General features: G+C 36.2%; 2 protein-coding genes and 1 long non-coding RNA gene across 5 annotated transcripts; 2 read left to right on the top strand and 1 right to left on the bottom strand.

The window, feature by feature from the left end:
- The first annotated feature begins 7,505 nt into the window (after positions 1 to 7,505).
- Positions 7,506 to 10,773, top strand: LOC113743813 (CBS domain-containing protein CBSX5). 2 transcript variants are annotated; one of them, XR_011815304.1, is made up of 3 exons: positions 7,506 to 8,019; positions 8,642 to 9,647; positions 10,123 to 10,773. XR_011815304.1 is itself a non-coding variant. In XM_027271913.2 (2 exons), the coding sequence occupies exons 1-2, from the start codon at positions 7,676 to 7,678 to the stop codon at positions 9,492 to 9,494; spliced, it is 1,197 nt and encodes a 398-aa protein (XP_027127714.2). In that variant the 5' UTR covers positions 7,506 to 7,675; the 3' UTR covers positions 9,495 to 9,765. The 2 variants fall into 2 exon arrangements, 1 of the variants encoding a protein (XP_027127714.2); XM_027271913.2 differs by lacking the exon at positions 10,123 to 10,773 and having other exon boundaries at positions 8,642 to 9,765.
- A 1,875-nt stretch (positions 10,774 to 12,648) lies between these two features.
- LOC140007844 (ultraviolet-B receptor UVR8-like) lies at positions 12,649 to 17,086 on the bottom strand. Of its 2 annotated transcripts, none has more exons than XM_072051319.1 (6): positions 16,296 to 17,086; positions 15,217 to 15,429; positions 14,566 to 14,676; positions 13,859 to 14,227; positions 13,633 to 13,740; positions 12,649 to 13,186 (listed from the first exon to the last, which is right to left on the bottom strand). In XM_072051319.1, exons 1-6 carry the CDS (start codon positions 16,632 to 16,634, stop codon positions 12,845 to 12,847), a joined length of 1,482 nt encoding a protein of 493 aa, XP_071907420.1. In that variant the 5' UTR covers positions 16,635 to 17,086; the 3' UTR covers positions 12,649 to 12,844. The 2 variants fall into 2 exon arrangements, with proteins under 2 accessions (XP_071907420.1, XP_071907421.1); XM_072051320.1 differs by having other exon boundaries at positions 15,217 to 15,426; positions 16,296 to 16,778.
- Positions 17,087 to 18,011: 925 nt separating this feature from the next.
- LOC140007843 (uncharacterized) lies at positions 18,012 to 22,626 on the top strand. The gene is made up of 3 exons (XR_011815303.1): positions 18,012 to 18,448; positions 20,170 to 20,256; positions 22,121 to 22,626. It is a non-coding gene; the product is annotated as an uncharacterized lncRNA (long non-coding RNA).
- Positions 22,627 to 26,167: the final 3,541 nt, after the last annotated feature.

The raw sequence follows: 26,167 nt of genomic DNA, 5'->3' as shown, positions 1-26,167 counted from the left end.
AACTATTTGATTGCATCATAAATATATTTTTTAATTTTTTTAATTTTTCAATCATATTTTTATCTCATATACATCACATCATTAATATCACTACAGTGCTTTTCAAAAAATTATTACAAATAATCACCTATCCAAACACACATGTTATACATTGGTTTATGGAGTTGAGTAGGGATACCCAAGAATTTCTTGGGTAAACAAGCAAAAAAGTTTTCTATTAATTTCCTTTCTTTTTGCACCAATAGCGGCACTTATCTATCTATGGATCATTTTAAGTTGAAACATTGCAAAGAAAATCATTGAACGGATAAGAACAACAGAACATGTATCCCAATATCTTCAAAACTTAGCAGCACAAGAACTGGATATAGCTAATGCATTCATGCAATGGCCATGTTTTCAAGCAAAATTTTTTAAATAGCAACCTTCTTACCCTGTCTAAAGTTTTTTTGTTATTTCCAAGTAAAAATCCTTCAATATAGAACTCAAAATTTTGTAAACAAAAATGAGTAGCCACACTTTCTCTAAGTTAAGACCTTTCCAAGTTAAATTTGCTATGGTAGGATCTTCATGGTGTATCATTTTTTCTCCTTAATTTAAATCACATAAACCCCAATATTTTATAAACTTCCAGAATTCTAATTATATAATTAACTCAGAAATCTAAGTCAAGTCGTCAATTTGGAAAAACTTTTCAAGAAACATACTTAATCGAACAACCATGATGGAGTGTACTTGGATAATAGATTATTTGACGTAAATTTTTTTTAAAAAAAATTCTCTAGCACTTTTTTGATATAATGTGAGTGAGATTAAAAGTAATTGAAAAATATGTTGATAAATAAAATTTGATAAATAAACTACAATCCAACAAGCCCATATTCCTATCATATAAATTTTTTTTTGAATACGACAAATTCTATTTTACACATATCATACTCTATACTAAGAGGAAGGGATGGATCCAAAGAGGTCAATGAGTAACTCGGAAGGGACTAAACTGTCATCGAACCAAACAAATAGCTTAACATTCATCGGTGAAATTTTCAAAAAATTCTGGATAAGAATGCAAATCAAAAGAATGAATTCTAAAGCTATCCCTCATCGCTACTCTAGGAGTGATTGGTCCCATATTCCTACCATATAATTGCATTACGGGAAGAATTGAATCCCGAAATGGGTCTCACGGGGTTTTGCTTCCTCTGTCCTTGTCGAAAAGAGGAAATGCTGAGAAGCCAATGAGAGCGATTCCACACCTTTGTGCAGATAAGCCAGTGCACGTTTCATCATCTTCTCTCATTAGCGCAATCAGTAGATAGTAATGGCCCCAGCTGCAGCCCCCATCTCCGCACATGGTCACCGCCTCCTCCGTGTACTTTTCTGTCATTTCGTATGTACTACTTTTTTGTCGCTTGTGAAAAGTACGGAACTCGACAGCTCATACCATGATATTATCGCTGGCCACGTCGAAGACCTTCTGCAATATTTCATGTGCGGCTCTGCGACTTGCTTTATCAGCCTTTCGTATTATAATTAAATTATTAAGACTTTTATTTTCTTTGTGTTTTTTTTTTGGAATATTCGTTGATTATCATAGTCAGCTGCATGTTTTTGTGCTGTCATCGTACTTGTGACAAAGTACGAATGGTTTTTTTTTTTTTTTTTTTGGAATTTAAGTAGAACATGGGAAAGGAAAAAAGTTATTAGTACGAACTATCATTGGTCAAATATATTAATGATTGAGATAGTGACCATTTGGTAGCCAATGCCAACTTCTTGTTGATGCCATCATGTGTCTGGAGATTCTTAATGGTAATTGGAAAAATTCAGAAACTTTTATTATTTAGAAAAAAAAAAAGAAGAAGAAGAAGAAGAGGCTAGCATCCATCAAGAGCATTTTTCTTGATCATCATACAAATTAGAGTCAAACAAAGTGGCATAATTTTGTCTTGATTGATGATAATGATAATAAAGGTATCATCAATATTTAAAAAAAAAAAGTCTTTATCAGTATTATAATATCGTAGAATACAACTCCTCCTTGTATAGGACGAGGAGATAAATAGGTTGAGCGGTTTTTGACAACCTGTTGAGTGGGTTGAGAATTTGAACAAAAACAAAGGCATGTTCGTTGTACATTAGGTGATCCTTCGCACGGATTACAGTACAGCCGTCATCAACAGAACAGGGTGCATGGAGCAACATGCTACGTACGTACATTAAAATAATCAATATGGTTTGGTCACAAGTCGCTTATTCAATTGGCGTAATTTTCGTGATTATAGTTATACTACTTGGTTTGTCTTTTGTACGTGATAAGCCGTATCAATTTTCAATTCCCAAGGCTTGTTCCGAGCAAATTCCACAAGCTCATTTGGTTTTATGATAGCACCTTCCTATCCTCTACTTTTATTATTCCGATGGTTGTTGTAATAGCGGAGTTGAGGATCAGAGATAGGTCGATTTTGCAGAAGCATATACCCTAGATATTGTACTCTTGAATAAAGAAAATTTTTTTCAGAACAGGAGTAAAGAATATTCAACTGGCCGTCTCAATTGACAATATGGGGGGGGGGGGGGGGGGCGCAGGTTAGCTATATTTTATTTATGTGCATTTTAGATACCCTCGGTGGAGTATGGAGACCGGAGAGTTGACTCGGTGACATGATTGCTCCTCAATCCTTTTCGATGACTACAAGACGGATTCGAATGCCGGAAAGTATTTTTCTGAATTATTATTAGAAATAGCAGCCAGGATTTCATGTATTATTGACTTCACTTTACTTTTCACCCTTTTAAGGGAAAGGAGATGACAAAATGGGTTGGTTACTAGTAGTATATATATTGCAACATATACATGCACACATACGTTAGCATTTGCAGCATGTCCTACAATACAACGTTAACATTTCCAGCAAACCTTCGATTGTTTGATCGTCTTTGGCGACAATGTATACATACATATACATATATATGTTGCAAAATGAAGATAAAATTCAAACTTTTTCTTTCCATTTATATAAATTCATGAATTTTTATTTATAATACAAAAAGTCATCAACATAAAATTCATCATTAATTAGTCCTTACCGCGTTGAAAACGTTTTCTACTACTTGACGCCAACCTACTCCTAGCTTGGTTTTCCACTTTTTCATGCATGTGCCTCTTAATTATTTATTATTAACTTTTCAAGTTACAAAAAGGACAAATGCAATGAAACTGCCAATCGAGGCCCTGTAGGAATTTGCCTGCGAATAGGAGCCAAGGGACAAAAGTACACAATTGTGGGCTATGGCTTGGTTTGGTGGCGTACGCACGGAAAAGTCTGATAACTTGTCCTCCAATATTCAGCAATCCGACGACTCTTGGTTGTACGGTTTTACTAATCTTTATTACCGCCTCTTTGAGTAAATACTGCATTCAATGAATAAGTTTTTTCAGAAGAGGTTTGAAAACTGTTGAAAATTTTAAATAAAAAAAAAAAAAAAGAACTTGCTGTTTGAAAATTTACTCTCGTTATAGCACTGGTAATCATCACTAAACATGCCAAAGCTAAAGTGCCTTAGTAGGCTCACCAAATAATCACACATTTATCCTAAATTAGTGGACCCTTATAACTTCCTCCGACATCAATAATATCACTTTTACTAGTAGTAGGAATTGGCCACACCGGCAAAAGTGCAATGAATGTTTAGAAGTTTCCAGGTAAAAAAGTGGAAAGTGATGAACTGTTACTTTAATGTTAAGTTTTATTTCCAAATCTCCATCACGGGTCAATATCTTGTTCCATCCATACCCATAATCGTCAGCACCCCAAAAAAGAAAAAGAAAAAGAAAACAAAGAGAGAGAGAGAGAGAGACATTTTTTTCGGACGAAGGAGATGAGGGGGGCGGGGTTATTGGACCTCTAGTCTACATCGATGTAAATTTTGTGCTGATTTTTTTCCTTTTTTGTGGCAAGGAAAAAATTTTGTGCCGATTCATTTACGGGGTTCAATCAATTACTCCCTCCCTTCTTTTATAACTGACGTTTAAGGTTTTGCACACCAATTAAGAAAAGTTTTTCATTGTTTAAATCTATACATTACTTTCCTTTTGTACCCTCATTAATTATCCAATTCACTCATGTTTTCTCTCACTAGAGTATTAAATGGTGCTGTTTTACTAGACCAAAAGCAAAGAGAGAAGTAATAATTACTAGGAGTAGTAATTAAGAGCCCTGTATTGGTAGAGAGAGATAAAAGGGTAAAATTGTAAAAAAATAATTAATGCTGCATGGGAATAATACAAGATAGATAAAAGTACTTAAGAGCAAATTTCTTAAATGTCAGTTATAAAAAAAGGGAGGGAGTATAACGCTAGTGGATGTACAAAAGAAGTACACTTTTACGTGTTAAACAAATATCCCTTATCCATAAGTTCTCCTGCTATGAATCTGATGAAAAAGAAGTTTGTTCTCATCTCGTGTTTATTTCCTTGATTGTGATAGAAATTAGTCAACTTTTTTGTGATATGCTCTAAACATTTCCAAAATCAGTGTGACAAAATCTAAAGAAATTTTTTTTTTTTTGGGGGTCAGTATGATCCCTTAGAGCTCCTTTAAATAATGGAATACTTTTCATTTCAGAATAAGTGGTCCGCCAGTGTAATTGTTCTGGAGTTATTCATCTTGTTCTTGGTCTCGTGTTGATAATTAAGAATATGTCTTGGAATATAAACAACCTGTTGAAAGGAAGAAAATTTTGGTACAATACTGTGAGGGTGATTAAGTTATTTTAGCACTTAAAATTTTGGATCAAATCTTACATCACTATGTGGAAAAAGGATTATGCATTTAAATACTTAAAATTAGACGAGTAGTCTCTTTTTGACAATCATACGTTAAATCATAACCAATTAATATTTGATCTCGACTCATTCCAAACACCAAAATCCAAATGGACTTTTGGTACATGTAATCATGTAGGTAGATACTACTATTTGTCAGCGGAATCATACCTAGGGACAAAGTTTTTTTTTTTTTTTTTAATAATACGAGGATCAATATCAATTCAGGTAATATTACAAATTAACTCACAAATGATAGGAAAAATAATAACACATAAACTAAGCAATTCACACAGTGAGACTTGAACGGAAAACAAGACTAGTATAAGACCAACTATCATTATAGCAGTAACTCATGTAATTAATGGGTTCATTTGGTGGTTAAACTCGGTCTTTCTTGGGCTAAACACTACTTCTTCCGTCCCATTTTGATAATTTTGATTTTTTTCGCTCAATTTGAAAAAAAAAATTAGTTAGCTGAAGACTAAATCTAACCTATTATTTTTATAAAATACTCTTACATTAATATTAGTAGTATGGCTAATTATTATACCTTGACATTAATTACAAATAACAGTATTGATAGAAAGTTGCACCGTTCAAAGAATGAATCAAAGCAATTATTTAATAAGATGGGTTATATTCATTGATGATAAAATATATTAAATAATAACATTTTAAAGAAATTAAAAGTTGATTATATTTTTTTAATTAAAAAATGAAGTATAATTTAAAATCGATGAAAAAGAAAAACAAGACAATCAAAATAGGAACGAGGGAATAATATTTTTCAGTCATTTTATTACTTATTTACCGCGATACAGCACCCTTTCCCTTATTCCATCAACCAAATTTTAGTTCGTGCCCAGTTGCTCTTTTGTACCATACCAGAAACAAAAAATAGGACAGAGAGCTCTTTTGTTCCATCAACAAAATAGGTCATTTTATTACTTGTTTACCGCGATACAGCACCCTTTCCCTTATTCCATCAACAAAAGTTAGTACATTCCCAGTTGCTCTTTTGTACCATACCAGAAACAGAAATTGCCCAAAAAAAAAAAAAAACAAAAAAGCAGTCGGGGGTTTAATCAGCAGTGGGCTCAATACGGCAGCGCAGTTTACCTGTGGCTCCAAAGGACGAACGGATGGGCTGGGGTAATTGTTACTTTTGTACAATGTTGACTAGTAATCCTCATCATTTTTTAATAAAGAAATAGTAATAATAATGCAACCGAAAAACTTTATACGACTAGACTATTAACTACTAAGTGTCAAAGACCCCACTAATTTTTTTCAACAGTTTTATAGCACAATCAAGCACTGGTTCTAAATACCTTCAGCTTTAATTTTGCACTTTTATTCTAGAACTAAAAGTAGATGCTATGGGGTCTATTGAGTCCAATCCAGTTATTATTGGTATTAGACTCAGAGTGAGTGAATCCCTGGTAATTGTGAGATCTGTTTCTATGTATATTCATGGTTCCTTAGTTAATTTGTGTTAGGCTATTGTGTTAGTGGCCGCTATGCTATCATTTTTTTCTTGGTACTTTTCCCTTCTGGACTTTAAATCACGGGATTGTTTGCTAAGTCATGGCAAGTTAGAATGTTATATTGATCTTTTGAAAGGTGACATTTTTTTTAGACATTCTGATGGAAGGTGAACCTCATTCCTTTTTTCAACTGATATCTTTGAATTTTTTTCCCTCGTCCCGGGAAATTTTTATTTTTTTTTTGGGTAGAAGAAGGTGCCAACATGTTCTTGCTTAATATTGCATTAAGTGGTGCGATCCATGTTTGAATTTGCGTATGCCAAATTGTGAATTCAATGGTTTGTTGATAAGCACTAATTCATTGATCTCCAAGGAAAAAAACGTCAAGGATATGGATAGAATTTGAAACTTTTATTCGGACAATGCTTAAGAATGCGCAGTCTAAAGATACAGACATGGCCTAGGATTGCTTCGACCGTGAGCTTCCCCACTATGTTTTTGTTTTCTTTCTTTATTTGCTAATCAATTTTATAAAGCCAATTTCACCAATTAAACAATTTAAGAAAAGGTTCAACTAGCTACCCTAATAATCAAAAGAATTATTTTCGCTAGGAAAAAAATAGAAATGACCTTAAAATTAGCTAAGCAGCAAAGGCTGCATGTTACAGGTCTTCCAAAAGACATCTGGTAAAATTTATTGTCCAAAAAGCATAAAGTAATCAGTAATCATTCATCCAATCGCTCCAAAAATTTGGTATTCTCCGACTTCGAGCTACTTCACAGTCATGCTCAAATTTGTATCACTCCAACACCTTTATTGTAAAGACCAAAATAGAAGGAAATTGAAAAAGAAAAAAGGGCAGAAGGGCTGGTTGTCAAATACATGCAAAATAAATATGGTCATAAATATATAGGCATGTTGTTCATATATTATTTCCAGCTATTAATCTTGAGCTGTAAATGAATAGGCATTTTTCTCATTTGATATTCATATTCCCAACTATTAATCATGAACTGGGCATATAAGCTTTTATTTCTACCGCGCGGAGCGCGGTTTATACCTCCTAGTAAGAAAGAAATAGTAATAATAATGCAACCGAAAAACTTTATACGACTAGACTATTAACTACTGACCCCACTAATTTTTTTCAACAGTTTTATAGCACAACCAACACCCCGCACCCCTTCCCGAGAACTCCCACTGAGCCGGCAGCCCAACCAACATCTCTGCTTATAAATATACAAAAAACATCCACTCCCCTGCATCAGCCACTTTCCACCCCATTCCTTTTCCAAGTAGATTCTTTAATTTCCTGAACAAAACTTCTTAAACAACCTCCAATATTTTCAGAGTTGCATGGCAGCTGGTTTGTTGGCTCATGAGGTAGCTGACCTCTGTTTAGGAAAGCCACCCCTGAAATCTCTTTCCATTTCGGCCACTGTTGCTGATGCTTTGACTGCTCTCAAGGCTTCCGATGAGAACTGGATCAGTGTATGGAGCTGCGACCACCACTCCAACAAGAACAGCTTCAATGTGAATGAGGATTGTGTCTGTATTGGAAAAATTTGCATGGTTGATATCATTTGTTATCTTTGTGAAGAAGAGAACCTTTGTTGCCCTTCTTTGGCTCTGCAGTCTCCTGTTTCTGCATTGCTGTCAAAGGTTCCTTGCTTGGTGAGGCACGTGGAACCCTCTTCAAGGTATTGGTCCTATTGGATATGGATATCAATCTCTATCTCCATATCCCTCCATCTCCTCTCTCTTTCTTTGTCTTGTTTCTTTTTTTTTTTTTTTTTTTTTTTTCTGTTGCATACTTCAAGAAATTTGGCACTTTCTGCAGTGTTGTCTTCAATCTTCATCAGAAGTACTGCCTGCTCAGTCCGATTGTTGTTGAGAAACAAATATATATTTCTGTACCTTTCTAAACCTCATTAATGGCCTTAACTCCAATTCTGTTTACTTATAGTTTCCCTTTGACTTAATTAATATCCTGTTCCTAGGAGTTTCTTTAACTTTTCTTCTTCGTTTAAAGAAAGGTCTAGCTTTGAATAACAATATATAAGTAGAAGGTAATTATGCGGAGGGAGATTCATGTGCCCAAAGATCCTTCAATTTTTGTTTTTCAGGTAAAAGTCACTGTTTGTTTTTTTCTGCAATTTTGCAACGAACATGAGAAGGATTTCTCATTTTTATGTTGGCATTAGCTATTGTTTTCTTTTCTTTACAGGAGTCACCGGCACCTGAATGAAAACTATGTTTATTTGGTTGATGACAAGATTTGAGGATCTAACCTTAATTCAAACCCTGTCTCTCTTTTTACAGCATAGTCGAAGCTATTGATCTGATCATTCAAGGGGCTCAGAATCTTGTTGTCCCTATAAAGAGCAGAATTACTGGAAGCTCAAGAAGGAAATTACTCCAAAAATCAACCTCAGTCACTCCCACGATACACAATGGCCGTGAATTTTGTTGGTTAACACAAGAGGATGTGATCAGATTCCTTCTCAACTCCATTGGCCTTTTCTCGCCAATTGCTGCACTTTCAATTGAAAGACTTGGGATTATTAGCTCCGAATTTATGGCCGTAACGTACCACTCGCGGGCCTCATCAGCGATTGGAGCAATTGCACAAGCCCTCAGCGATCAAACATCAGTGGCTGTTGTTGATGATGACGGATTTTTGATAGGAGAGATTTCTCCCTTCACCCTTGCTTGCTGCGACGAGTCCGTGGCAGCTGCAATCACAACCCTCTCCGCAAGTGATCTGATGGCCTATATAGATTGCGGGGGTCCACCTGAGGACATTGTGAGGCTTGTGATTGCAAGGTTGAAGGAGAGAGATCTCCAGGGAATGTTAGATGAGTTCATGATCGATTCGTCTAACATTTCCTCTAACTCCTCATCTTCATCTGACGAGGAGTTCTCATCCTCAACCACGACGTTGTCACGGTTGGGGAGACTTAATAGGTCTAGTAGTTACTCAGCTAGGATGATGAGAAGGGCCGAGGCAATAGTTTGCCATCCAGGAAGCTCTTTGGTGGCTGTGATGATTCAGGCACTTGCGCATCGCGTAAATTTCGTTTGGGTGATTGAAGAGGATGGCAGTGTGGTTGGAATCGTCACATTTTCAGACATTTTGGGGGTTTTCCGCGAACATCTGGATTCCATGGTTTAAGGGATTTGATCGCTCATCAGTAGAAGTTAATAATGCGGTGTTGTAAAATAGAAAAAAGGGGCACATGTGAATATGTCGAGCGAGCCTGGGCCCCAGTTTTTGTTTTCTGTCGTCGCATGTGAGATTGAACATTTGCTGACTGAGAATCCGGCTGTACGTTTTGTATGCTTGACTTTTATGACTTTCTTCATGTATGAACAAATCTATCACGAGTACTCTTCTCTTCATTGACCCCTATTTACATGGCAAAGCCAAAAAGGTTTAGCACCCACTTTCCTAACATTTTCCGTAGAAAATTGCAGCATCTAGTATTTTCTTAATGTGCATTGATCCCCTGCTTGAAATGCCGCTTAAGGCACGCATGATAGCTCGGTTACTCGATGCTAGGCTCTCTGAAAAGAATCATAAATTCTTGATCCTTCAATTTTCAGTCGCCGTCTCTCAAGGCAGTAGATGCAAGGAAGACATTCGCAAAGTTGTCGTCGTAGTCCTGTTAGCTAGCTATGTATTTTGTTAGTCTGTCTCTATCTTTGGCAAAGAATGCAAGAATACACGGTTGCTTTACTCATAGCTTATTGACTTAAATGAACTTTTTCCGAAGAACTGAAGAAGTTTGTTTTTCCTACAGCATCCTAGTCTCTTCCTCGGCTCAACAACAAAGCCTTTCTACCTAGAAAATGGGGGACAAAAGAGATGGATTTCAACAAGCATGAAAATATGTGATTCTAACACATATTTCAACAAGCATGGTATGTGGTTCCAATTTGTTGAAATTGATTGAAAGCACGTTGAAGAGAGAATGTCACAAGTAGCTTCAAAGGCTAGGATGAATTTATGTAAGCAAATAACTTCAAGTTTTTTTTTTTACCTGTGTTCCCCCTAGCAAAGCTATGCCTTAAAAAAAAAAAAAAAAAAAAAGTCTTTGCAACCATGTTTCAACGCTAGCAACACCGCAATATGGTGTCTTGTACTTGCATGATGAGTAATGGTATTTATGATTTCTTGTTCAGAGAAGACGAGACCAAGTTTGTCTTGCATGTTAACTTGGCATCTATGTATGAAGAATTCTTTTTATGGGCTATATATATAACCAATTCTTGTATCGATGTTAAGAGAGCTCAGGCATGGCAGTTAGTTTTATCTCTGTACAAGCATTATGCCTCGTTCCACTGTATATTTCATAGATTGGGTCATGTACTGCTACGAGCTTCTTCAAGATGGCTGGTGAGTTTCCTTTTCCTGGCCCAAAAGATGATGTGGATTTCTTAAGTTTCTTTCTGTCTACATCCTGTTGTCATTATAACTATATGTATAGAAGTAATCTCCATTAATGAGATGAAAGGCGTATGCTTCTCGCTTTCTTTTTGCCTACTTCTTGTTTTGTACTATTTTGATTATTTAACACGTTCACTTTCGAGTGAAAAGACAAAAAAACTACTCCAGTTATAATACAAACTGGCATACATTGATTACATGAGACGTGAGTCTCATAATACACAGAGGGCAACTGTCCTCATAATATAGGATATGACGAGTTGATTTGATAGCACTAGTGGGAGGTGTTCTTTATTCTTGCTCTAATCTACCCAACATTCTTCTGATATAATCCATCGAATCGAAAGTAAACCAGCTAGTATTATTATATGGTTTCTCCCGGGATTATGTATGTTTTCAGAACATCAGCAGTGTGCATGCAAATTGCAATCCCTTTAAAATTGGGTTGCAGGCTTCCAGCTCCTACTTCTCTGGCATTCGTGGTGAAGGTATTAACAGAGGTAGGTAGGTTTAGCTGCTGTGAAATGAAAGCAATAGCGGAAAACAGTAAAAGCAATTGAGACGCGAAGGAAAAGTGGCAAATGGTGAAGGCACGATGCATTACGATGATTAGGCCATGGTGTTAGAAAGGAGCAGGTGGGGCAGTTGCTCCAACCTATGACAAAATGGGACTGCATTTTATAGTTGAGAATTCGTTTTCACCCACTTTTTTCCCCCTTGTCTCCTCTGATTTGAAAGCGAGTTCCGGTTATTTTTTGGGACTATGAATAAGTCTGGTAGTATACACGAATAATTTCACAAGGCTTGCACAGTAAAAACTTGTTGGTCTATTCAGTCATAATTTCAATATTATCCAGTTGACAACTTGGTCAAAAATGTGGAACTTCATTTTCGAAATTTACCTAACCCATTTTGGTGGGTTTTAGCTATACACTTTATTGGGGTGTAAGCTATGAATCAGTTTCAAATCTGCATATAGGTACAGTATCATGAATTAATAAATCAATCAAGTCCTTACTCTTCTTCATTGGCCAGCCATGAAGCCATGCCATTTGCCTATTACTAAATGTTAATGGGGTTAAATTTCACTTCTGATCAGGCTCAAGTCTCTGCTACTAATTACTACTACATGATTAGACGGCAAACATATCCTTAGTTATTGGACGGTCGAAAGTCTAACTGAAATAATGAGGGCCATTTATCTGATGGTATGATAAGCCTTTTTTTTTTTCCTTTAAAAAAAATCTGCATCATCACTTATTTGCTAACAACAACATGTACTTGATTTCCAAAGAAACTTGATGGATAATAAAACTGTTCAATCAAGTTCTCATCAATCCTCGGCCACACAGGTTCTTTACGGACATTCTGGAGGCCGAGGTACAAGTACAGCAAAGCTGCCACAGCCACGAGGAGTAAAAGCTTTTCAGATTGTTGCAGACGGTGTAGACGTGTGTTATTCGGACACGGGGCAGGGACCGTCATCCATCCTGTCCGTGTTATTCACTATTGTAGTCCTACATTTTTCAGAGCTTACTAGGAGGGGAGGAGGGAAGTACATCAGAACTGCTGCTCTTCAAGAAAGGGTGATGCATGCAGATATAATAATTGCAGTTTGCATGGTTCATTTTCACGTGGTCCACAGGCAAATATACAAGGAAACGTTTGTGCTTCCTTTGCCTTTTGAAAGTTAAGTTGTAGCTGTAGGTAGCAAAAATGTAAAAAGCTTCAATTATTGGCACAAGCCAGACCAGAGCAATCTTAACAGTAGCACGTGAAGAACCATTATGCAAAAGCTAAGTGGCAGCCAGGTTTGGATAAACCGATTTTAGCAAGAAAAAACCAGGAATGATTACAGGAAAAGATCTTTGGACATCAATTTTGCAGTAGAAGTTCCACCAAGGAACAGGACGTTAGATAAGCATACCCACATAAAAGCATTCAAAAATCATTATCCAGCACAAGCACTGCAACACTACAACTGTCTTGTCATCAGTTCCGAACATCGAGCAATAATTCTCCAATACAAACACAAAATAATATCTAGCCTCCAATAATCAAAAAGAAGAGAACCCCTATTCAGCACTTTCTGGCACAAGGTCTATGCCATCTATTTCCTGAAGAAAGATTTCAGTTGGTTTAAGGCATCCTCTGAGTGAGTCGTGCCCGAGTTGTGCTCTTTCATTATCTCCGAACCCAAACATTTGTCCCTGATTAGTGACCACGACACTGTGGTACAACCCAGTACTAACTTGGGAAATGTGGTGGTTTCTCAAGCAGTCAAGAACTCGAGGCCATAATATTTTGTCAGACACTCCCCTGTCAGGAAAGCCCAGACTACCAAATCCCATCCACCCGAAGCCATAAAGAGAACCATCATCCACCAGAACAAAGGTTTTCCTCTTGCTTGCACAGACCTATGTAAAATGATTCATTAGGTCAATGCGCAACTTTGAAGGAATAAAGCAATTAAGAAACGATTAGACGCATAAATTGGATATTAGCAACTTAAATAAGGCTATTGCAGTGGACGTCTAAGATGACGTGTGAAGAAATGATAAACAATCTCCAAAGCTCAGACATTTTGTGGATCACATTAACACAGATAAAATAGAGGTACAAAGGTATATTGTTGAGACTAAAATATTATTTAGGACATTGTATTTGTAACCCAGAGAGTGATGCCCTTCCAGCAAGAGTCTGGCTCCTAGTTACAAGTTTTAGATTGACGGATTCCATCTTCAGACCTCACATCTAGATATCTTTTCCAATATGACCTATGCTTAACACGTGAATAAATTACAACAATAACACATGTTTTTCTCAGCCAATTACTATATAAATTATAACACATAAACAATACCTGCACAGCAAGGTGACTCTGAATGCTGCTCAAGAGCTCTGGAGTCGTCCTATCAGTTTCATCTCCATGGCCAAGTGCACCACAGTAACCTTTGCCCCAAGTATACACCTGTAGGTTATCAAATAATGCATAAATATGATTGGGATAATTGAGTAACTAACAGCAAACATCTCTGCAACAAAAAAAAAAAAAAACTCATTTTCTCTTAGCTAATGTGAGGGATTACATATCCGCAGGAATCAAGTGCCACCACATGTTCATCACCAGCAGATACACGAACCACATGAATTCCTTTTCTCCTGAATGACTGTAATGCACGTGGTTGAAGCTCATTATGTTGCTCGCCGTGTCCCAGGCAAAAATTAGTGCCTGAACCAAAAGAGAAGAGCGTCCCATCTTTGCATACAGCAAAAGCATAACTTGGACCCGCAGCAATATGAACTATAGAACCAAGATGTTCAAGTAATTGTACAATTTTCGGTGTTGGTCTATCCAGTGTGTCACCATGTCCAAGTTGACCATGTGCATTGGTGCCACATGTATAGACATGGCCTTGTCTTGAGAGGAACATAGTGAAACTAAGCCCTGCAGCAACCTGAAACAAGTTTTATTAGTGTCAATAACAAACTCACGAAAAAACAAAAATTCAATAATGGGCCTAATGGCTCCAAAATGCCAAGAACTTAATTTAAAACTCAGCAATAACATGAAAGCTGTCCATTCAGAGTTGGAAGGGTAGACTCAAAGGGAACCATTCCACTTCAACCCAAAACACTGTGTCTTCTAAGCAACCACCTTATGGACTATAATTCTTCTAGTTAGGAAAGAAAAGGGTAGGAGGAGAGGGTTTTTGGGTCACTACTTGCATAAGTTTACTAGCAGTGTCTATAACAAGGGATGGTTACATAGAAAAGCGTAACAACAATTATATACCTTCTCACAAGGAATTCCTTTCAGTGATTCAACAAGACGAGGCCGGAATATAGGACGGTTTGTGTCTCTGTGCCCACAACAGAACGATGAATTATCTCCACAGGTGAAAACCTGCATCATTAAACAGAATCACAAGAATGTCAAAATAAAGGGCTTCAGAATTTAAGATACTCAAAATATTAATCATAAAGGGGAGATTGATATATACAAATAAACCAGGACAAATTACCCAAAAAATATGCATTTAAATACTGAAACCTTTCCTGAGACAAATGCAAAAGAAATACAGTTGTATTCCTTTGAATTATGTATAACAATTTCTCCACTCATGTAGCAACAGTATTAGAGTCTCCACTCCAGAAAAATGTAGATATCATTTAAGCCCAAATTAAAAATAAAAAGATAAAAAAGGAAACATTATAAATGACATGCTATTCTTACTTCTTAACCCCTTCAAAATGCAAATACAACCAATGCCAGCAAAAGTAGAAATGGAACACCTAAATATATATTTAGGCATAATCTCATCTTACATGCTCAGGACATCACAAACAATGCAGTGAATCAGAAGCAAATGGAACTATCTTCTTCCAAAATATTACTGGAAATATCCAAGGATAGATAGAAAAAGAAGTAGAAGTAGCAACAAACCTCTCCAGACCGAGTAACAAAAGCAGCATGGTTGTGGGAGGCCGACACATGGACTACTTGTGAAGCAGTTGGGAAGCTAATGCATGTAAATGCTACACATTGTGTTGTCTCTGGACCGTGACCAAGAACGCCGCATAAGCTGGAACCACAAGAGTATACCTCTGAATCCTTGATCAGCAGTGTGTGATATCTACCACATCTTATTTGCATCTGCTGGTAACACTATTGAAATTAGTACCTAGAACACTTGCATCCTGGCTAACTAAACAAAGATCACAACTCAAACACCATAAACATAGTCATAGACTCTTTTAACTCCCCTTAGAATCTAAGATCTCATTTTTGATACTTCCACTCGATAACTTTAATTTGTTTCTATCCTTCTTCAAATCAGATATTTATAGTTAGCAACTTAGCTTTGCAATACTTACCCAAAATTTTAATTTTCTATTATCTTCAAGTTCTGCTAATATACGCTACAATGGCATACAGAACTAATATCCCGAACAATGCAAAGTATCAAGTTTAAATAACCAAGTAATGCTGTTCGATTTCATGTTGCCACAGTTTACACCTAGGTTTGTGCTTTATTGTCAGAGAAATCAAACTTATCCATGTAAAAGCAATACTCCCATAACACAAGGAAAAAAAAAAGTGCCATGGTAAAGAAGTAAACGACTAAATGTCCTGGCAGACTTGACTCATTTTTCGTCCTCTCATTGCAGCGATGGGGTCGTGTACAATTTTTTTCTCAACTGTTTGGTTGTTTTTTGCCTTCTATATCGATCCTAGAGACCGCCGGATTTCTCAGACAATATTTGTCTGCCTCACCTTGGCCTTCTCACCTAGACACCATATATGTTTGTAGCAAAAGCCAAAAACATTTCAAACTAACAATTCCTGGATAATTCTAACGAAACATACAACAGCATGACATATCGACTGCAGTACTACATAAATAAGGTATACAACCATGTTACGAACTTCCAAAATCAAATGCAAATAAAACCAGCAAACAAATAAGCGAGCAAACGAGAATTCAACTATTGAAAACTAATTTAATTTCCAAGAAGTAGTACATTGCCTGCAGAGGTTTCAACCACGTCCGAGGATTTCTCCACAGACTGCAAGAACCTCAACAGCCGCTTCCAATTACCGTTACACCTATTCAGAGCCTCTTTCTGAGCATTGAAATGCAAAGAAGCATAAACTGGGTGCAACTGACAGAGCCTAAAGGCAGCAAAATCCACAAAAGACCGGAATTCTTTGGAAAACAACCCATGATTCTCTCTAAAAGTCCTTGAAGTCAGCTCCAAACAGGCCAAATCAACCGCACTTAGCCTCCCTGAGATCAATATATCAAGTACCAAATGCGAAGGCAAGTCCTCCATTGAAGGAGCCCTTAATCGATCCCCCATTTTTAAAGAGAGAAAAATGGATCCTTTTTTCTTCTTTTTAAGGAGAGTTGGGTAATTGAGCTTGAATAAGTGGGATTGAATTGGTGAAAGGTCAAATTTTTAGTCGAAATCGGAGACAGTATAAGCAAATTATGAAGAAAATGATGTCAGAGTGAAGAAAATTTGATGATACTAAGGGTTTAAACGAGAAATTCAATCGTAATTTAAGCAGTGAAATAATATAAATCATGAGAAGCCTAAAATCAGAGCTCAAAACCCGAATTGTGCAAGAAAGATTGAATTTTTGGAAAGCCCAGCTGAGAAAATGTTCGATCCAAAGAGAGAACAGATCAGCTACAGTTGAACTCTTTAAAAAAAGCGTGATTCTGAAGTGAGAAAAGAAAAATGTGGGGACTTAGGGGATCAGAAACTAGGGATTGATTCAATCAAGTAGGTAAAGAAAAGCCAGCAGCAGTTTTTAGACAGTGGAATCATTTTGCCTATAAACAAAAACAGACTATTAGTGAAGGAAAAGAAAAAAGAAGAGGAAAGTGACTAATGAAAGCTTTTTCGGTGCCGATTATTTTAATCTTTCCTACTTTTTGTAGCCCAAATGGCAAAAGAAAAAGGAAAAGTTGAGGAGGACTTAGCGACCAATCCATCAAAGGCCGGGCTCAATGGGTGCTGATTGTTGAAATTTGCTTAAAAGATGTGGACTTTATAAAGCCGAGAAGACTGACAAATGAAGTAATTTTGTGCTACTTTTATATAAGAAATTAGAAAAAAAATTGCTCAAGAGATGGCCAGGTATCTTCTTTTCAACGTATGCATGGAGCTGTCTGAACTAATGACAATGTAGAGTGCCTTATGCATCTCCTATTTTTGTCTAACCAATGTGGAATTTTTAGTCTGAAATTTCTTGTAGGAATAATTTGAAGCATGAAACTTCAATTGTACTTTTAGTGTGTTAGTGTATCCGGGTTTTGATGACTTGAAGCCTGGCGTCTTTGTTGGTGGATTTTCGAGCTGTCGGCCCTTGGTGGCTGTGTTCTCTCTCTCGTTCCTCGAGATGGATTCGTCATTCTTGCAAGAATTTTGTCGCGTGGACAACCTTTTCTCTGACACGTAGGAGAGTATGTGAAATTCTGCGTCAGATTCCACTGTTAACGAGGACTCGCAGGAAGGAATATTTCGCTTGTCTGGATAACACAAATACCTCAAATAATATTTCGCTTGCATCATAAATACATTTTTCAATTCATCTTTTTATATTTTTAATTATTTTTTTATTTCACATACATCAAATCACAAAAAGTGCTACAGTAATTATTCCAAATAATATTTCAAATAATACTCTATCCAAACAAAATTATTTTACACGCACAGCACAACCGCAGAAAAATTTTTCAACATAAGTAGATAAAGTAGCAACTCGATTCGATTCAGCCAAATCCTTCGTCGTCCTCTTTTTTCAAAAAAGTCTCATGTTTTTTGCGTGATGTGCTGTGATTCTAATATCTCTTCCAAAAACTAGGCCAAGCATAAAACATTTCTTGATACCTTCACCGCTCTTCCCCTCCTATCTTTCTTGTCCTCTCCAAATTTCTAAACTCTCGTCGCATCCTTCCTTTCTCTTTCTCATTCCGTGTTTCTATTTTTTTTAATTCCAAATTCTTCTCTCTCTTCTCGTTCTTTTCTTCAATTGCTAACATATTTCCTTAGAATCTCTTAAAATTTCAAAACCTTCAGATGATTGAAGATCCACCGCAAGTGCAAAATTGTAGGTGGAAAGTGTATTTCTCGTGAAGTGGCGGAGTTTCGTTACTTGATTTAAGGTCATCATTGAATCTGGTTTTGTTTCTCTTAACATTTACCAGTGATTTTTCCTTTCCCCATGATTTTATTTTTCTTGCTGACTTGTAAAGATCACCCTTTTTCCTTAATTTTGTTTTTCTTGTTGGCTTGTAAAAATCACCAGATTTCAATTTCCACTTAAATGTGTACCAATAGTGTATGTGTGTTCCCAAACATCTGTACTTATATTGTTTCATTATCCCTCTTTCGAAAGTAACCTTGCAGCAGTCTTTGAATCAATTTTACAAAGGGGAGCTTCTAAATTAGCTGTTTTGTTCTTCTAAAGTGAGTACGATTTGGATATTTTGTACTAATTTTACGATTTTTTTTAATCTAAAGTCTCTCTCTTCCATATGGATTAAGTTTCACTATTCGTAAATGTTGGAGTCATTTTCTTATTTGATTTCACCATTGATTAGATTTGCTAATGTTGCAATTAAGGAGACTGTTAGAGATGTTAAATCCAACTTCACTTGTCTTGCAAGGACGAAACTTCTTATTATGATACAGAGTTCAAATTACAGTGGAATGGTTGGGGTGGTTGGAAGTGATTTCTTATGGTTGTTTTTTCAAAGATTTCTTTTCAGACCTTTTTCATTTCTCCTATTATATTATTTTATATGCTAAGAAAACCTTGGGGAGGGAGAAGAAGATAGCTTTTCCTTGGTACTTTAATCCTTAATGCAGAGAATATAACCCTCATTTAATTGCTGAAAATGTTGTCCATTCATCTTACTTTTAGGATAATGATAGTATACTTACTTCCACCGTTGAAGACCTGATCTTACTTGGTTTCATTTTTAGTGAAGTTCTCCATCATTTTTCTTTTTGAAAAATTTTCATTTTCCAAATATTAGATTTAGTCTTAATGAATTATTGCTTTTTTCTATTTAAATAAGATGATAAAAGCTTTGCGAGACATTTCTTATCATTTTTCTATAGCAATAGTTACTGGAAAATATAGAGCTAAGTACATTTATGTAAAAAAATGAATATTCTGCAATATTTTCAAAGTGAGACTTATTTTAGCTAATGAATACTTATTAGCGGATTTACAATTTTGTTAAGTTACCAAAGCCTTATTCTGCCAGCAATACACTATATAACCTACCTACACAACCTGGCAAATGTGTTTTTATTAGGTTTTAGGCAAGAATAATGAGTTTTTTTGCTAAATTATGGTAAGGTTGAGTATGAAAAAATTTAGTCCTTGGGGAAAATGCCATATTCACATTTTACATGGCTAGTGTAAAGTTTTTTATTTTGTTAGTTGTGTACATTGATGGCTTGTATCTGGTAACATGAAATAATTGCTTAGAATAATCGTCCGTGCAAATTGATAGGGTCTGATGCCAAGTTTAAGAAGGGTAGGAAAGTGTAATGTAAGTGTTTATGCCTAAATGAGACAGTTTCAATTAGTGAACTGTTTTTGTTTACTTGATGATGATGTAAAAAGCGAGTTACATAATACTATAGGGATTGGGCAAAGAGGAAAGGAATTATATTACAATGAGGCGTATGCTTGGTAAATGTAGTTATTTGGATATGAAAATGATAATAATGCATAATGTTTTTGCCCAAAAAGGTGATAGTAGTAATTATTTTTCTGTTAAGTTTGGTTCATGATAAACTGTAGTACTTAGTTTGCTCTAATTATGGTTGATATCATCCAAATTTGAGCTTGTTTGTATGTCATTTGCAGGTTGATGGCGCCAAAAATTTCTTGTAGATTTGAACAAGATACTTAAATGAGCTTACCTTTCTTCAAATCGAGAATGGTTTATGGATGGTATATACAATTTTTAAAGTTTTTATTACTTTCCATCTACTTGCAAGTAGTTTTGCAGTTACACTTTATGCTTTTCTCATTTTGGTGATGTTTTATTATAGTATTATATTTTACTAAGCAAGATGGAAATTAGAAATTTTAGAATGATGAGGGAATGCGTTTAGTAGGCGAATTTGCCAATATTTAATGTCACATACTATGGTAACTTATTACTTTTCTAATGCATGATTGCTAATGTTTGAAATGCATTAGCCTATTTCTATCTTTAGGGGGAGGGGGGAAATAAAGCATAAACAATCAGTACTAGCTAATTGGAAGTTTAGGATTTTGACCTTTTTTTGGTGGTTTTTTTTTCTTATCTTTGCTTTTTTCATTCGACTTGGATAGAGGTATCATGTCTTGATTTCAGCCATAGTATGGTTAGGGTAGATGGTTTATTCAGATATCGAGAGTGTTTTAGGAGTTCTTATCCTTTGTTTGTTTAAACCACTATGGAGTTATCCTATTATCTATAAAATAGTTGTTAAAACATATAATCAGTGTTTAGTATCTAATCGTAGTATTTGAAAATAGTGTTGCAGTGCTTAGCAAGAAGCTTAGAAGATCCATTGGTATTCAACCTGCCCCCGAACACAGCATCTTTGAATTTATAGGAAGAAACTTGCCCGAATTACTCTCAGAGGTTCTTGTAAACCTGAAAGTGTTATGCACTTGCTATAGAAGTATAGGATGATGTGCTAACCTAAAGTGTTATTATAGCAGAAAGACACAGGTCAGAATTACTCCCAAATGGGGAATGGTTTATGGATGGTAATATACGATTCTTAAAGTTTTTTTTACTTCCCATCTGCTTGAACATAATTTTGCAGTCACACATCATATTTTGCTCATTCTGGTGATGTTTATTGTAGTATTCTATTTTACCAAACAATATGAAAATTGGAAATTTTAGAATGATCTGAGGAAACGTATTTAGCAGGTGAATTTGCCAACATTTAATGTCACATATTGTAGTTCTAATGCATGACTGCTAATATTTGAAATGCATTAGCCTATCTCTATTTTTAGGGGATAAAAAGCGAGTATAAACCATTAGCACCGGCAAATTGAAAGCGTAGGATTTTGGCCTTTTTTGATGTTTTTTTTTAACATATGCTTTATTCATTCAACTTGGGTAGAGCTATCATGATAGCTGAGTGAGATTTTAGTTCTGCCAGACCTGCTAGTCTATTCCCCCTTTTTTTTTTTTTTTAATGCTTTGACTGGCACAATGGAATTCTAACCGAAATTTTTAAGGATCCTTTTGTCTTCTGATGATTATTGCTTGTAGTTGTGCAAGTGGTTGGCATGCCCGTCAACAACCGCTCTTTCACCATAGTCAAGGCCCTTCATTTCTTATAACGAATATTGTGCCATTCAGTAACGTGAAAATGTAACTTAGAATGACTGCTTTAGTACTTGAAATGGAATTTTTGGTGATCCTCGAGTTGCTTTCAGGTTAGCTCTTTTGGGACTTAATTAAAAGTTGTAGATGAAATGATTGCCAAATTGTCCCACTTTAAAGAATAAGCTAGCTATGGGTTCTAAAATTTCCTATGTTTTGCTTGTTTTACGTTGCCTTTCTGGACTTCCTGTAAGTACTGGGGGAGAAAACGAGGAATAAGAAGAATATCTGCCCCATTGCCCCTGAAAGAGTAGATGAAATTTTACAAACATGTTTGGACACATTTTGGACTTTGAAATGTTGAATTTCTTCGTTTTACACAATTTGTATCCTTCTTCTAATAGTACTAGCAAAAATCTTAGGAATACATGTATTGAACACCTTTTCCTATATTATACTAAAGCTGAGTTATGTTTGTAGATGCTGCTTCCGAGCTCCATCAAGAAACAGGACCATCTGAAGCCAACCTTTTCTCCGGAAGATGTACAGTAGACAACAAGCGTCAAGCGGGCACCCGCTAGCAAGTCAAGCCAGTCATACAGCTCCATAAGATTCTAAAGTTTAGATTGTCGCAAGAAGCAGACATTGGAGATTCTACAGCCAAGCAGACGAATATTGTCAATAACAAGAATTCAAACCTGAAAGTCTGATCTTTTGTAGTTTGTGGTATATTTTAGCAAGTTTTAGTAGCAGGTGATTTCTTGCTAGGTAGCGCAGCTGCTTCTGGGCTGTGGCCAGCATAATTCTTTGGTTGATTTGTTCCCTCAAGCCATAACTGTATATGGGGATACGCAATCGGAGGAACCATACCTTTGTCCTCAAAAGCGAAAACAACTTCATAGAAACTTAGAATTAGTTTATGTTGGTGTTTAATCGATTGCATAGACGATACTACTGAACTACAATAAACATGTTTCATGAGCAAACTCTCTTTTTCCAATTATTTAGGTGTAGAAAATACTTGCTAAAGTGAGTTATTGAAAGAGGTTAAGTGCCAAGTTTCAAAACCTCGCCTAAAACACCACAGAGAAGTGACAATCCATGAGAGGAAGCTTGGTTGATAATTGCTTTCAACGCTGCATGGCTGACATCCGTTATCAAGTTATTGTCTAAAACGAATACCAAGTTGACGGTAAACATTACAATGCATGCAGTGATGTCAAAGGTAATGTAGATGAACGTTCAAATCAATATCTTAGGTTCCCTTGGAAGAGGATCGATTGCCCTGTTGCAAGTTTCAAAGAAACAAGATATTCAAGAGGATCGGATCAACAATTCTGGACAATGCTTGAAGTGGTAGATTGAAGCAAAACTAAGAAGATACAGTGCCAAAATAAGTTGGTAGAACTTGTCTGATTTGGCCATATCTAAGAATTCACTAGTTCTGAGTTTCAAATGCTTATAATCTGTAAATGCTTCATGAAGGCTCTATTTATCCTGGCTAAAATTTTTTATACCCCAAGGAGCAAAGAACAAGTCAAATTTTGAGAATACACACGCACTGGGCTAGACACTGAGGTTGAGATCGTTTATGGTTCAATTTTTGAGTCTTGATGCTATCAGATGCAACACACTGATAGATGAGCCGATTGTTGTATGGAGATAGATCTATGGCAGAGTGAATTCACTCTTGTGATTACAGAAAACCAGACCATGATGTAAGTCACTTGATTGTGCCTCCAGAAGGAATTCGTTGGTTTTAACAGCTCTATACTTATTTTCATTCGTCAGTAAATGCCAGTATCCCCAATTTTCAATTGGACATTGATACTTCTCACAATTGCAAACATCAATTCCATTGCCAGCTTTTTGAAAATTTCGGATGTTTCTTGAAGGATTGCTTGGTGGGAACTCTCTTGCCAATGCTTCGGGGATGGGATTTTTTTTTTTTTTTTTTGGGTAAGCAAAGATGTCTTGATTGTGTCATGGAACCCAAAGGCCCCCAGGCCCCAGCAAGTGTAAAAAATTTATACTAATTTCTTGTAGGACGTATTACTCCTTTATTTAACAGGCAAAATAGTCATTTCCCTTTCATTGCAATAGTGAGATATTTCATTTTGCTCTTTTTTTTTTCCCAAATACGTAATTCCTCGATAAACTTTTTCTGAGACCCTAATTCACATTATTGTTATTCCAAAAGTTTTGGAAACACCTATATTCCAATAACCAAAATTTCCTTTCTTATAATCGTTTCCTTCTTTTATTAGTTTCCTTTCCTCCTTTTCCTGTGCTCTTCTGGTGCTTGCTTATATAATCTCTTCCTTAATCATCTAACCCTACTGCCCTGCCACTTCTCTCTGCATCCACCCCCCGCTCTCTCATACAATTAAAGGTGCGCCTGCTTAGCTCTGCTTTTTAAACATCTTCAACTAATTATTTTTGTTTGTTCTTTTGGCTTCTGTGTACTGAGTGTGTTTGGATAGGAGATTATTTGAAATAATTACTGTAACACTTTTTATAATTTTTTGTGATATGATATATATGAGATAAAAAGGTGATTGAAAAGATAAAAAAGTTTGTTAAAACTTGTGTTTGTGATGCAAATAAATTACTTTTTTTTCAAATCATTCCTATCGAAACAAACCCGTATTTGTATTTTTTTCATCTTTTGGGTAAAGTACAAATGAACATCCAATATCATTATTTGTGCGGTAACGTAAAACTAGATACGTGGATATGCTTTGCAGTTGCTTGGAACTTTAATGCCTAATACTCTTGCAAGACTTGCGCTGACTTCTCTCTTCTAAATTTTTGCACACGCCTGACCCTAAATTGTTATGTATTTTGATTTTTTGAGTTTTTAAAATTTTGTGTATTACTCAGTTAGTAGTTATTGGATTTTAAAGAAATATAAAAAAATTAAAATATGATATTTATGAATGAAAAATAGTAATATAATAGAATGAAACAAGGAGCAGGAGAGAAATCCGTTGTGCACATTATAAGTCTCCGAGAATTATGTAAGAATGATGCCTGAACCTTACATTGCCTACTTTCATTTATCACATAAGTAGTGAAGTGACTTAAAGATTTACTTCGCTTACTCAATTGGGTTAGTTATTCATTTTGAAAGGGAATCATTCGGGCATTTCGAATTTTACTGAGTGTGATTAATCTAACTTTTAGACTACATAACATGAATATATTAACTGAATTTTTACGTAGGTTGAGTATTGATGCTGTGGATATTTACATAAACATAAAAAAAGATTGCATCGACTCTCCTAATGACGCTCATAAAAGAACTACTACTAGTTGACGCTTTGTTAACTCTCCAATAAAATTCGTTTTGTGGTGTAGTTCATGTCTATGCATGCTGAAGGAATCCATATGTATTTGTTTCTTTTTTTAAGATTGAAATTTGTTACTAGTTGCAAAACCCTTTTTGTCCTTGTTGCACAGATCATCTTCGCGCTTGACATAATATATGGCGGACTGGGCTAATCTTATGCCAGAGTTGCTGGCACAGGTAGCCCAACGACTTGCTGGCCATGACTTTATTGTCTTCCGCGCAGTATGCAAGCCGTGGCAATTTGCATCGCTTACTTTAAAGGAGAAGCCACCTTTGCCTCCATGGCTGGTGCTTGCTGAGGAGGAAAAGGTAGGACTTGATGACATTTTTTACTGTGCTTCTTGTAAAACATGGCAATCTGCATCATGTACTTTAAAGCAGAAACCTCTCGTACCTGCTTGGCTCCTGCATGCTGAGGACGAGGCTAAGGGAAAGGTAGAAACTGATGACATATTCTTCTGCCTTGATTGCGAAATATATCAATCTGTGTCCCGTTATGCTTCGAAGGAGGAATCACCTCCTTTACCACCATGGTTCGTGCTTGTTGAGGATGAAGATGGATTAAAAGATGCACCTAAAATTCGACGTTTCTTTAACTTGTCAACTTTGAAGGCGTACGAATTTGAGTTGCCCGAAGCTTCGGGCAGGAACTGTGTGGGAGCATCTTACGGATGCATCTTCACTTTAGGCCATGATTTACAAATTAGTCTTGTGCATCCCTTCACCCGTAAACAGATTTCCCTTCCTTCCATGCTTGCCTTTAGTGATCATTATGCCTACCATCACGAATATAGGCCTCAGGAACGCTTTCGTATGTTTGTAGAAAAGGTAGCATTGTCCTCAAATCCTTGGCTGGATGAAAAGACTGGTTTGCATGATGATCACACTCATCAGGACCGCTGTGTTATAGCTGCAATATATGGCGAAGTGAGGATATTAGCGTTTGCAAGGCTAGGAGATGAGGTGTGGACTAACATTCGTGTCCCTTCTAAGGCTTATCAGGATATTATTTTCCACCAGGACAAACTGTATGCAGTGGATTGCCATGGAAGTGTGGTTGCTTGTGACATCGATGATGACAAGAGGGGTGGCGATGGACCAAGAGCGAAAATAATTGCACCAATTCCTTATGAACCTCCAGATTACACTCAAAAGTACCTGGTTGAGTCATCAGG

This window comes from Coffea arabica, chromosome 5c, assembly GCF_036785885.1.
Source record: "Coffea arabica cultivar ET-39 chromosome 5c, Coffea Arabica ET-39 HiFi, whole genome shotgun sequence".
Lineage (NCBI taxonomy): Eukaryota > Viridiplantae > Streptophyta > Magnoliopsida > Gentianales > Rubiaceae > Coffea > Coffea arabica.
The sequence above is the reverse complement of the archived record's forward strand: the minus strand, read 5'-3'. Positions and strand labels throughout refer to the sequence as shown.

What these genes read in the sequence shown, in the direction of transcription:
- LOC113743813 (XM_027271913.2), top strand. Translation starts at nt 7,676, where the DNA reads ATGGCAGCTGGTTTGTTGGCTCATGAGGTAGCTGACCTCTGTTTAGGA. An exon ending in CACGTGGAACCCTCTTCAAG is followed by an intron (nt 8,020 to 8,641) that starts GTATTGGTCCTA and finishes CTCTTTTTACAG; the next exon opens with CATAGTCGAAGCTATTGATC.
- LOC140007844 (XM_072051319.1), bottom strand. Translation starts at nt 16,634, where the DNA reads ATGGGGGATCGATTAAGGGCTCCTTCAATGGAGGACTTGCCTTCGCAT. An exon ending in CACTTGATTCCTGCGGATAT is followed by an intron (nt 13,741 to 13,858) that starts GTAATCCCTCAC and finishes GATAACCTACAG; the next exon opens with GTGTATACTTGGGGCAAAGG. An exon ending in AGAGTCACCTTGCTGTGCAG is followed by an intron (nt 13,187 to 13,632) that starts GTATTGTTTATG and finishes CATTTTACATAG; the next exon opens with GTCTGTGCAAGCAAGAGGAA.